The 12,429-nt window shown below is 36.3% G+C and overlaps 1 protein-coding gene across 26 annotated transcripts in view; it reads right to left on the bottom strand.

Annotated features, from left to right (window-relative positions):
* Positions 1-12,429, bottom strand: part of NRG4 (neuregulin 4) — a 127,135-nt gene that overhangs the window by 15,596 nt on the left and 99,110 nt on the right. For all 26 annotated transcript variants that reach the window (XM_063795275.1, XM_063795270.1, XM_024349295.3 and 23 more), the window contains 2 exons: positions 10,419-10,565; positions 4,495-4,574 (listed from right to left, as the gene is read on the bottom strand). In XM_063795275.1, coding sequence (XP_063651345.1) covers positions 4,495-4,574; positions 10,419-10,565 — 227 coding nt within the window. The remainder of the gene's footprint in view (positions 1-4,494; positions 4,575-10,418; positions 10,566-12,429) is intronic.

A 12,429-nucleotide genomic window follows, 5' to 3' on the forward strand; every position in this document is an offset into this window, starting at 1 on the left:
GGCATGAGCCACACCACACCTGCACCAGCATGACATATCTTTATTCATCCTTTTACTTTTAACTTATTTGTGTCTTTATACTTAATGTATATTTCTTGCAGATAGCATATCACATTAATTTTTATCCAGTTTTACAATCTCTATCTTAACTGGGTGACTTAGACTTTTTACAGGTTGCTCTAGAGTTTCTAGCATACACTTTTGACTTATTACAGTTTCCCTTCAAGTGATGACGTACTGCTTGACATTCAGCCTAAGAACCTTACAGTGGGGTATTTCCCTCGCTACCCTCACAATCTTTGTATTTTCTTATTATACATTTTGCTTTTATGTATGTTGTAAGTCCCATACTATGTTGTTATGATATTTCATTAAATGGTCAATTATTTCTTAAGGAGATTTAAATAATACGAGAAAGATCTTACATATTTACCCACATAGTTGTCATTTCCGGTGCTCTTCCTCCCTTTATGTAAATCCATATTTCCTTCTGATATTGTCCTTTTGCCTGAAGGACTTCCTTTAACATTTACTTTAGTGCGGTTCTGGTGATGATAAATTCTTCCAACTTTCATACGCCTGGAAAATCTCTATTTTGCCTTCATTTTTTTCTAAATAGTTAGTTACTGATTTTTTATGGTTTTGAGATACAATCACGTACCATAAAATTCACTCATTTAAATTGTACAATTCAATGGCTTTTAGTATATTCAGAGTTGCACATCCATCAGCACAATCAAATTTATGACACTTTCATTCCCAAAAAGAAAGCCCACATCCCTTAGCCATCACTCCCCAACATCCCCCCATTTCCTCCAGTCCTAGGCAAACATTAATCTACTGTCTGTCTCTATAGATTTGCCTGTTCTGGGCATTTCATATAAATGTTATAAAATATGTGTTCCTTTATGACTGGCTCCTTTACTTCAGCATGTTGTTTTCAAAGTCCATCCATGTTGCAGCATATATTACTACTTAATTTCTATTTCCTGCCGAATAATATTCCATAGTAGGAATATAACACATTTTATATATCCATTTATCAGCTGATGGACATTTGACTAATTTCTACTTTTTGGCTATTATAAATAATGCTGCTATGTGCTACGAACATTCATGGACATTTTTTTTCTTTTTTTTCGCCCTCCTCAAAGTTTTTTTCTTTAGAGATGGGGTCTTGCTATGTTACCCAGGCTGGCCTCAAACTCCTGGGCTCAAGTGATCCTCCACTGCGGCCTCCCAATAGCTGGGACTACAGACGTATGCCACCACACTTGGTTTCATTGTGGTTTTGATCGTCATTTCCTGATGGCTAATGATGATTGTCTTTTCATGAGATTACTAGTCATTTGTACATATTATTTGGAGAACTCTTTTCCAATCCTTTGCTCATTTTTAAAATGAGTTGTTTCTTCATTAAGTTGTAAATATTGTTTATATATTCAACTACATATATGTATTTCAGATCATATGTATAAGTCTCATATGTATGATTAAAAAAATTTTCTCTTAGAAGTAGGTTGTCTTTTCACTTTCTTGAGGGTATCCTTGGAAGCACAAAAGTTTTTTGTTTTTAATGTTGATGAATCCAGTTTTTGCATTTTTTCTTTTGTTGCTTGTACTTTTAGAATCATAACTCAGAATCCGTTGCCTAATCCAAGGTCAGGAAGATTGACACCTATGTTTTCTACTAAGAGTTATATGGATTTAGCTCTTATATTTAGATCTTTGATCCATTTTGAGTTAATTTTTATATATGGTATGTAGGGGTTTAAATCCATTCTTTTGTGAGTGGATATCCAGTTTTTCCAGCACCATTTGTTGAAAAGACTATTATTACCCCCCACTGAATTGTCTGGCACCCTTTAAAAAATGCATTTACTATAAATGTAAGAAGGTATGTCTGAACTCTCAATTGTATTCCATTCATCTATATGTCTATCCTTATGCCAGCACTACTTTGCCTTGATCACTGCAGCTTCATAGTAAGTTTAGAAATTAGGAAGTGTGAGTCTCCTAACTTTGTTCATCTTTTCCAAGATTGATTTGCCTATTTTGCCTTGTGTTTGAAAGATATTTTTGCTGGATGTAGAATTATAGGTTTACTTTTTAAAATACATTACAGATGTTGCTCCATTCTTTTAAGGTGTGTTATTTCTGAAAAATGCCTGCTGAAATCCTTAGCTTTGTTCTCTGTCTGTAATGTGTCTTTTTCTAGCTGCCTTTAAGACTTTATCACTGGTTCTGAGCAATTTGATTATGATGTGTCTTGGTGTATTACTACTCTGTCACTCAGGCTGGAGTGCAGGGGACAATCTTGGCTTACCGCAGCCTTGACCTCCTGGGCTCAAGCAATTCTCCCACCTCCCAAGTAGCTGGGACTACAGATATGCACCATCATGTCCAGCTAATTTTGTTCTTTTTTGTAGAGATGAGGTCTCACTATGTTTCCCAGGCTGGTCTCAAACTCTTCGGTTCAAGTGATCCTCCTGCCTCAGCCTCCCAGAATGCTGGGATTATAGGCGTGAGCCAGAGTGCCAGGCCTTTGTTGAAATTTTTATATGTGTGAATTGATTGCTTTTATTAAATCTGCAAAAATTTTTGACTCTTATTTCTTCTGTTCCCTCCTCTCTCTTATCTCCTTCAGGGACTCAACATTATGCCACCTGCAGTTGTCGCACAGTTCACTGATGCTCTTTTCATTAAAAAAATTTTCTTTCTGCGTTTCTTTTTTTCTTAGTTCTACTGCTATATCTTCAAGTTCACCAATATTTTCTATGGTGTGTAATCTGCTGTTAATACCATCCAGTTTTTTTTTTTTTTTTTTTTTTTTTTTATCTCAGACACTAGTTTTCATCTCTGGAAGTTTGGTTTGGGTCCTTTAAAAAATATATCTTCCATGTTTCTACTTAACTTTTGAATCTATGTAATACATTTATAGTAACTGTGCTTGCCTGGTATTTAAAGCGTCTGTATCAATTTCAATTTCTTTTTTTTTTTTTTTTTTTTGAGACGGAATCTTGCTCTGTTGCCCAGGCTGGAGTGCAGTGGCGCAATCTTGGCTCAATGCAACCTCCGCCTCTGTGGTTCAAGCTATTCTCCTGCCTCAGCCTCCTGAGTAGCTGGGATTACAGGCACCCACCATTGGTTTTTTTTTTTTGTATTTTAGTAGAGATGGGGTTTCACCATGTTGGCCAGGCTGGTCTTGAACTCCTGACCTCAAGTGATCCATCTGCCTCAGCCTCCCAAAGTGTTGGGATTACAGGTATGAGCCACCATGCCCGGCTTTCAGTTTCTTAATATTTCTCATTTTGAGCACATTTTCTGCTTCTTTGGAGGTTGGTAATTGTATTGGATGTGAAACATTATTAATTTCACCTGTTGGGTACTAGATATTTTTCAGCATTGTTGAGCTTTGATCTAGGATATAGTTATTTGGAAACAATTTGATTCTGTCAGCTCATGCTTTTACAGTTTATTAGGCAGAACTGGAGCAGTGCTTAATCTAGGGCTAGTATTCGCCACTATCAAGGAAACACCTTTCTATGTACTCTACCCCGTGCCCCGTGAATAATGAGGTTTCCAGCCTCAGTGGGCACAGACACTTTTCCTGGCCCTGTGTGAATACTGGGCACCTCTAATCCTTCAGGTGATTTTTTCCACAACCTCAAGTATTTTCCTCCCACACATGCCCTGATTAGTACTCAGCTGAATACTTGAACTGAAGATCTCTGGAGTTCTCTCTTCATACACCTCTCTTTTTTCCAGGACTCTCCTCAGTACAATATAGTCACCTTGATCTTTTTGGACTCTTAGCTCCATCTTCTCAACTCAGAGTCAGCCAAACACAGCCTGGGGTCCCCCACCTTGCACAAAAGCCTGGAAATTCTCTCCAGGCAGTAATCTAAGGCAATCATTGGCTTACCTAGTCTATTGCCATCTCTCAGGGCTCATGGTTCCTTTGATGACTGATAGCAATGTCTTCATATATTTTGTCTTCATAAATTTTAATGCTCCATATATTTTGTCCATTTTTTGTTGTTTTAAGTAGAAGGAAATAAATCCAGTGCCTGTTACTCCATCTTGGCCAGAAGTCTCAAGACAATTTTAAAACATCAATTTGTCTACAAGTTTCCCAAAGATTTGCTGATCTTTACAGGTAAAACTCTTCTTCCTCCCCATATGCTGGCTCACTTCAAAATATTTCTGAGAACCAGTCCCTTATATCTGTGTAGCACATTAGAGCTACATCAGAATTTCATATATTGAGATAACATTGTTTTCTTTGGGAAAAAATGTGATTTGTGTCATACTGATAATAAATTCATTTTTATGTGAAAAAGGGTACCTGGCCAAAAAAAAAAAAAAAAACCCCATGGAAAAGTTTAGGCTCAACCTTTTTTTTCTGGATAGATCTAAATACAAATCCCTACATCTAACAACAACAGTCTCATCTAGGGTTTTAAAATAAGCATTTGTTTTGAGTTTACTCACTGTGGTGGGCACTGGTACTGCTCGTCTCTACCAGGTTGATATCATACTGGACTGAACTGGCTCTCTGAAAGTGGCCTTTCCTGACAATAAAGAGGAGAGAAACACAAAAATGGAAAATGCGTAATAGGAAAAGCATGTCAGAAGACCTAGAAAGAAAGTTTTTTTTTTTTTAATTTCCCTTCTTCCCCCTTTTTACAACACATCAAATGAAAGTATAAACTTGACTATTTGATGGTTCATTTTCTTTCCACAACTACCTGAAATTGTCAGTGATGCTTTAAAACTGTTCCCCATTATCTAACAAATCCATTAGTACACATAGATCATCTGTGGGGACCAGATGCTGATGATGCCGCCTGGTCTTTTTCCTTTAAGACAACAGCAAAGCTGTTGTATCTTAATGTAATTTTTGTGCTCTTTTTAAAGAAGTTAGCTTTCATTATCAGTTGGGACCCTTATGTGACATGGGGTGCCTTTAGTCAATTATTCTAGTAATGGCATTTTAAAAAGTAATTTTGGACATTTTTGAGGTAACAGTACATCAGGTTTTTCAGTCATTTGATCAGTTAATATAGGTTATAATTTATGTTATCATGATAGATTTTGGAATGTACAGTTGATTTCATTTTTTGCAATATGTCTATATGCAGTTTTAGCTTACATTAATGAAAATGAATTCAAAATCACTTTTACCATTGCAAAATGATGGGTATTTTCTAAAAGCATACTTGCTCCTATTCCTGAGACACTACTGATTCTAGCCCAGATTTTAGCATTAGTGGGGTATCATTTTGGACCTCCTTCAATGATGGCACTAATTAGTTACTAAAGTTCAAAAGGACCTCAGTTTAAAGCAATTTCAACCACTAATGGACCAAAAACTATTACAGAAAACAATTTCATTCTTGAAAGCACATTTCCAAGTTCACATGGTCACTACAGGACAGCCCAGATCTTGTGTCACACTTTCTATTTATCCTGTTTTTTAGCTTTCTTTTTTTATTTATTTTTAACTAATTGGTTATTTTTAATTCCATTTTTGTCCTTCTGCTAATCTGGCAATTATACACTTTGATTTTCTATTATGTGTTACCCTAGACATTTTAATACTCATCTTAAAATATCAAGGTCAAAATTAACTTATATATTTATCCTCCCCCCATACAAAGACCTTAGTACACTTTAATTACAATCCTTTCAGCTTATTTGCTATCATGTGTTTTAATTCCTTTAAAAAAATACATAGGACAATACTATGTTATAATTTATACAATATTTGTTTTGATATTCACATAGTAATAGCTTTCTCTGTTCTTTCTTGCATTTCACACACGCCATATAGGATCAACTTCCTTTTACCTGACATATATCCTTCAGGCAGAAGGTTTACTGAGGGATAACTCTCTCAAAGTTTGCTTATTAAAAGTTGTCTTCATCTTACCCTCATTCCTGAGAGATGTTTTCACTGCCACAGAAATTTGAGGTTAACTGTTTTCTCTCAGCATATTGAAAATATCACTGCTCTGTCTTCTAGTTTTGCTTCTTTCCAACTGAGAAGTCAGCTGTTGGTTTAATTGTTGCATCTTTGATGATAATCTGCCATTCTTTTCTGCTTTTGTGATGTTCTCTTTAGAACTGGTGTTCTACAATTTCACTATGTTGCACCCATATGTAAATTTATTTTTATTTATCCTGCTTGAGATTTGTTGGGCTTCTAACATCTACGGGTAACTTTCATCAGTTCTGAAAAGGTCTCTGCCTTTACTTTTTCAAATACTGCCTCTGCCCCAGTCTCTCTTTTCTTCTGGAATTCCAACTAAACATAAGGTAGACACACACACTCTGGTCACCATGCTTCTTGACTTCTCTTCAATATTTTCCATTTCTTTTTCTCTTAGAATTACCCTCTGGGTAATTTTTTCCTATCTATTTTCCAATTCATTAATTATTTTATTGTGTTTAATCTGCTGTTTAAAGACATACACTAAATTTTAAAAATTTATTGAAGATATGTACTGAATTTTTAAAAATTATATTTGATTCATTGGAGATCTGTTTTAGTCTTTGCCGTATTTGCTTATTTCTAAGCCTCTCGCTTATTTTTATTGTCTATTTTTTATTTTTTTTGAGACAGAGTCTCGCTCTGTTGCCGAGGCTGGAGTGCAGTGGTGCGATCTCAGCTCACTGCAAGCTCCACCTCCCAGGTTCACGCCATTCTCCTGCCTCAGCCTCACGAGTAGCTGGGACTACAGGCACCCGCCACCATGCCCGGCTAATTTTTTGTATTTTTAGTAGAGACGGGGTTTCACCATATTAGCCAGGATGGTCTCGATCTCCTGACCTCATGATCCGCCCGCCTCGGCCTCCCAAAGTGCTGGGATTACAGGCATCAGCCACCGTGCCTGGCCACCTCTCACTTATTTTTTGATACATATTAAACATACTTATTTTATATCATGTGTCTGATTCTTCCAATAAATACAGATTTCTGAATATCTTACCCTACTACCTACTGTTTCTGCTAGTTCTAATAAATTGTGCCTCTTTTATTCTACGTTTGGTAATCTTTTCATACTGTGAGACGCTTTTCAAGGTAAAGGATAAAAGTAGGCTCTTCAAGAATTGATTTGTATTTGTTTCTGTCAACCACCTGATGACATTATCAGCCTAGATTATTTTATATTCTTAGCTTTTTACCCCCAGACATTCAGACAGTGTGAATTCAGGATGGAGACCCACATAATGTTTGTGATTGGAGCTTTCTTTTCTCTTGTATTCAGCACCACTTCTTGTTCTTATATATATATGCTTTTCCTTCTATTATACCTATACTTTCTACTCAAAAGGTATTGTTTAGCCTGCTACAGGGTACTTCAGACTAGAAATATTTCTAAGTTCTGGCACAAGTCTGCAGAACAGCTATAGCTTAGAAGGTCTCCTTTCTGAAACTTTGCTGCTCTGGGGCATTGAACACCTGTGGGGTACAATATACTATGCCCTTCACAAACTCAATGGGTTGGCAAAGGAATTTCATTTTGGGGCAACTACAACAATATTAAAGTTCCATTAATTTGTTTATTTATTTATTTATTTTTAGAGACAGGGTCTTGCTCTCTCACCCAGGCAGGAGTGCAGTAGTGCAGTCATGGCTTAACTGCAGCCTCTCATTCCTGGGCTCAAGCGATCTTCCCATCTCAGCCTCCCAAGCAGCTAGGACTACATGCATGTATTACCACACCTGGATAATTTAAAAAAAAATTGTTTTGTACAGATGGGGTCTTGCTATGTTGTCCAGGCTGGTCTTAAACTCCTGGTCTCAAGTAGTCCTCCCACCTTGGCAGGATTACAGGCATGAGCCACAGCACCTGGCCCAAGTTCTATGGATTTAATATCACACAAATCACTCTCAACAATTCCCAGTGGAATAGCAGATATTCTTATAAATCCTTTTGTCACTATATTAGATATGTATTTCTGGCTCTTTATCTTATGGGCATATGATTAAATTGCATTTCCTGACACCTGGATATATTATATGTCTCTTATTGTACATATATGTAAATAAATATATAAATATATAAATAAATATTATCTATTTAATCTATTCATATAAAATAGGAAACAGGGGTCTTGTTCTCTTTCCCAGGTTGGAGTGCAGTGGCATAATCACAGCTCACTGTATCTCAAAACTCCTGGGCTTGGGGGATCCTCCTGCTTCTGCTTCCCGAGTAGCTGGGAATACAGATGTGTACCACCATGCCCTGCTAATTTTTTTTATTTTTCATTTTGTAGAGACAGGGTCTTGCAATCTTGCCCAGGCTGGTCTCAAACTCCTGGGCTCAAGCAGTCCTCTCACTTGGGAATACAGACATGAGCTACCATGTCCAGCCACCTCTTATAATTGAGGAGGACCATGAAACTCCTGCTGGCTAGTGAGTTATGTCAGTAGTGATGTGTGTCACTTCTGGGACAGATCATTTCAATTTAAGTGTGAGACCTTCCAGAGCTTTCTTTTCCCTTTGTTATGACAACCAGCAACACTCAAGATGGTGGTTGCTCCAACAGTTTGAGTCCTTAAGTGACTATGATTAGTAAAGCCCTGCTTGCCAATCCATACTAATTACCTACAATAAGTGAGAAATAATCTTCTGTTTATTAAGCCACTAAACTATTAGGGTTGGTAGTTACTGTAGCCAAACCTAGACTATCCTGACTTATTAATGGTAATGAATTAAACATAATTCATTAATTAAACACAATTCATTATCCAATCAATAACAGATGGAAACTATATCTCCAAACTGGCACAAGAGTGATTAATGAGGGAAGTAGGTATTGGTCTTCCCCTTAGCATATTAGACTGACAGAATGTTTAGAGGGATAGAATAGATCATTATTCAGCTTTCCAAACATAGATACATTTAAAGTCAAGCATAAACCTAATTCCAAAGATGGGTGTTCTGGTTATCTACTTATGCATAACATACCACCCCAAACTTGGGGGATAAAAAAACTTTATCTCATGATTCTGTGGGTTGACAGCTTGGGCTCTCTGTGTAGCTGCAGTAAACTGGCAGTTAAGTCAGGAGTCAACTAAAGGTTCGAATGAGCTGAATGCCTGGGATGGCTCATTAAAATGGCCAGCAGTTAAGGCTGGCTGTTGGCTGGAAGTTCAGCTGGAGCTGGTTCTTCCTGCTGTTTAGGCTTCTTACAACATGGCGGCTGATTCTATGAGGCAGCATCCCAAGTAGTCTATGATCAAGGCAGTCACGATGCCTGCCTAGATTCAAGGAATCTGTAGCAATAAACTCTACGTCTTGATGGATGAGTGTCAAGGTCACACTACAGAAGAGTATGAGGGAATGAGGGATATCATATGGCCATCCCTCGGAAATGCAATCTGATACAATGGGCTTGTATTTAAATTTTTGTATCTGAAGTAGTCAGATGCTAAAATTATGAGAAATAAAATCTACTGGATTGCTTAAATGATATGTTTTGGAATAAACTATTTAATACCACATATTTTTAAAAAGCCAATTTCCTCCAATTTTTAATTATTCCTTGATGTAAAGTAGTTAAGAAATCAGGATCTAACAAGATACTATTTTACCTATATGTTACCTTCCTTAGTGTACAAACTTCTCAAGCCCACTTGTCTCTCTTTTATGATTACCTTCAGCTCCATTTTCACAAGTATCTATGATAGAATACAGTGTGAGTTTCATAAATATTAATTAATGATGAGAGTTATGCCAAATAACTCCTGGACTTACTAAATTCTATATTTACTTACTTTTACAAAATTTCAAAAACAATTGAAAATCAAAACGAATGAAAGTAATCTTCAGTGCATAATTGCTTCATGCAAGTCGTTTTATCTTTTGTCTCTCTTTTGAGTTACCAGTTTCCCCAAATTAATTGCCTTTTTGTCTGTCTCTCCAAATTGATTTAAATATCTTTGAAGTTGGGAAACATGTCTATTTTGTTCACTATTGTATTCTTTATGCCTAGCACAACAGTGGGCACTAAATAGCTGACCCTGCATATTAACCATATGTCTTAAGCTAACATGTACAGTATTGCATAAGTTGTTCCTTTTCTTTCACATACAAAATTTACTTTAAATACACCTAACCCAAATATTCAGGTGCTTTTGGCATATTTGCTATAGTGAGTATGGGTTTACCTTAGTAGTTTAGATAAGTCAAGGTAAATATTGACAACAGTAACAAAGAACAAATTGAGACTGCTTATTAAGATCCTTTCAAAAATGAAATTAATAACAAAAACTGTATTAAAGAGATAACTAAACATAATGCAGTATCTGTAAAAATATCTAGAACTAAGGGCATATTAATTATTTAGTGGAATAACTACTTTATGCATTACTTTTCTCAAAAGCATGTTTCTATTTTACTTACCTGCAAAGGAAGTAGAAGGCTCCAATGATAAGTGTTACTAGGACTGCCAATGCCACAAAAGCTTCAAACAGGTTACTTTTAGTTTGGATGCTGGAGCCTGGGAGAAAAACTTCTTCACAACGAGCTCCTGTATAGTTTTCAATGCACCTACAGAATAAAATTTTAGATAAAGAATTGCATTCTGTGTTTCATTAGCTAGTTTGGAAGAAAAACAGTTTCCAGATGACGTGAAGAAAAAAGGAGACTAATTTTCAGATTGTGAACATGGAGTAGACAGGTTTTCCTATAATGCTCACAGATCTACAGTTACAATAAAACAAATGCAAATTTGTTATAATAAAACAATTTTTTACTATCTTCTTTTTCCAGTTTTCCAACTGCTTAGGAACTCCAGATAAATTATAGAGTATTCAGTGTTTTTATCTTCTAGATTTTCAATCATATAAATGTCCACACTTTATCACAAATTTACTTTCTGTTGTATCTGGTATAGATAATGATCTAAATGCATTTTTCCTTAAAACTGCTAACTGGTTATTCCAACCCCATTTATTAAATAATCCATTGCCCAGTGTTTAACAGGGCCTCCTTTAACATATGTCAGATTTATATAAATAACAGCATTTATTTCTATTCTTCTTCAATGATCTACACATCTAATCTGGGGCCTTTGCCACACTGCTTCAATACTGTTACTTTATAATATATTTGAATATCTGGTAGTTCTACTCCTTATTACTTTTTTCTATAGAATTTTAAAAATATTCTCCACTGCCAACCAAATATTTTATAGCCAATTACCTGTAGCTCTCTAAAACTATATAACAAAGAACCATAATATTTGGTATTACCAGTCATTCCTTTTTCCTTGTTAATATGTTCAAAGGATTATAAAACACAGAGATTGATATAAATTAACAAGAATGACACTGTTTGGCACCAGATCAATTTCAACATAGTAGCATTTAAAATAAAAAACACTTTAATATTAACTAATATACTCAGCAATAATTCTGTGTAAAAAAGTGTATGTGTGTGTAAAACCAGTTTGTTTTAACCAGATTTTGTCAAGAATAAAAAGGTTGATTCTACTAAATTAATTATCTTCCTTATTCCTTTCCAGTTTAGGTAGGTATTTAGAAATTTTATCTCTGTTTCTTCCACCTTAGACTAATAAGGATACAGGCCTAGAAAATCAACATGTGAATTAACTACTAGCTTTGATAACTAATGTGATAGTCTAATAAAGCAGTATACAAACAAATAAGAGAAAAGAACATCAAGATATAGCACAAAGGATCAATCTGAGTTAGATGAGCATATTAAATATGTTTCATGAACTTCAAGTCCTACTCAATGTGAGGCAGTGATGTGATTGGTGATAGCTTCCTGGGGCGGTATCAGTTAAGCAAAGCGGCAGTCTAGATTCTCCTCAACTACCATAAAGATAAGATTAAGGGGACATAGGGAAAGTAAGGATAGGATATCAGTAGCAAACTTAAATGAAAGTAAAAATATTTTGGAGGGCCAGGCACAGTGACTCACGCCTCTACTCCCAGCACTTTGGGAGGCTGAGGAGAGAGGATCACTTGGGGCCAGGAGTTAAGATCTATCTGGGCAATATAGCGAGACCTTGTCTTTACAAAAAATTAAAAAATTAGGCCGGGCATGGTGGCTCACGCTTGTAATCCCAGCACTTTGGGAGGCCGAGGCGGGCAGATCACGAGGTCAAGAGATTGAGACCATCCTGGCCAACATGGTGAAACCCCATCTCTACTAAAAATACAAAAATTATCTGGGTGTGGTGGTGCACGCCTGTAGTCACAGCTACTCAGGAGGCTGAGGCAAGAGAATTGCTTGAACCTGGGAGGCGGAGGTTGCAGTGAGCCGAGATCGTGCCACTGCACATCCAGCCTGGCAACAGAGCAAGACTCCATCTCAAAAAAAAAAAAAAAAAAAAAAAAAAAATTAGCCAAGCATGGTTGTACCCATAGTCCCAGCTACTCTGGAG

This window comes from Pan troglodytes, chromosome 16 (assembly GCF_028858775.2).
Source record: "Pan troglodytes isolate AG18354 chromosome 16, NHGRI_mPanTro3-v2.0_pri, whole genome shotgun sequence".
Taxonomy (NCBI): domain Eukaryota; kingdom Metazoa; phylum Chordata; class Mammalia; order Primates; family Hominidae; genus Pan; species Pan troglodytes.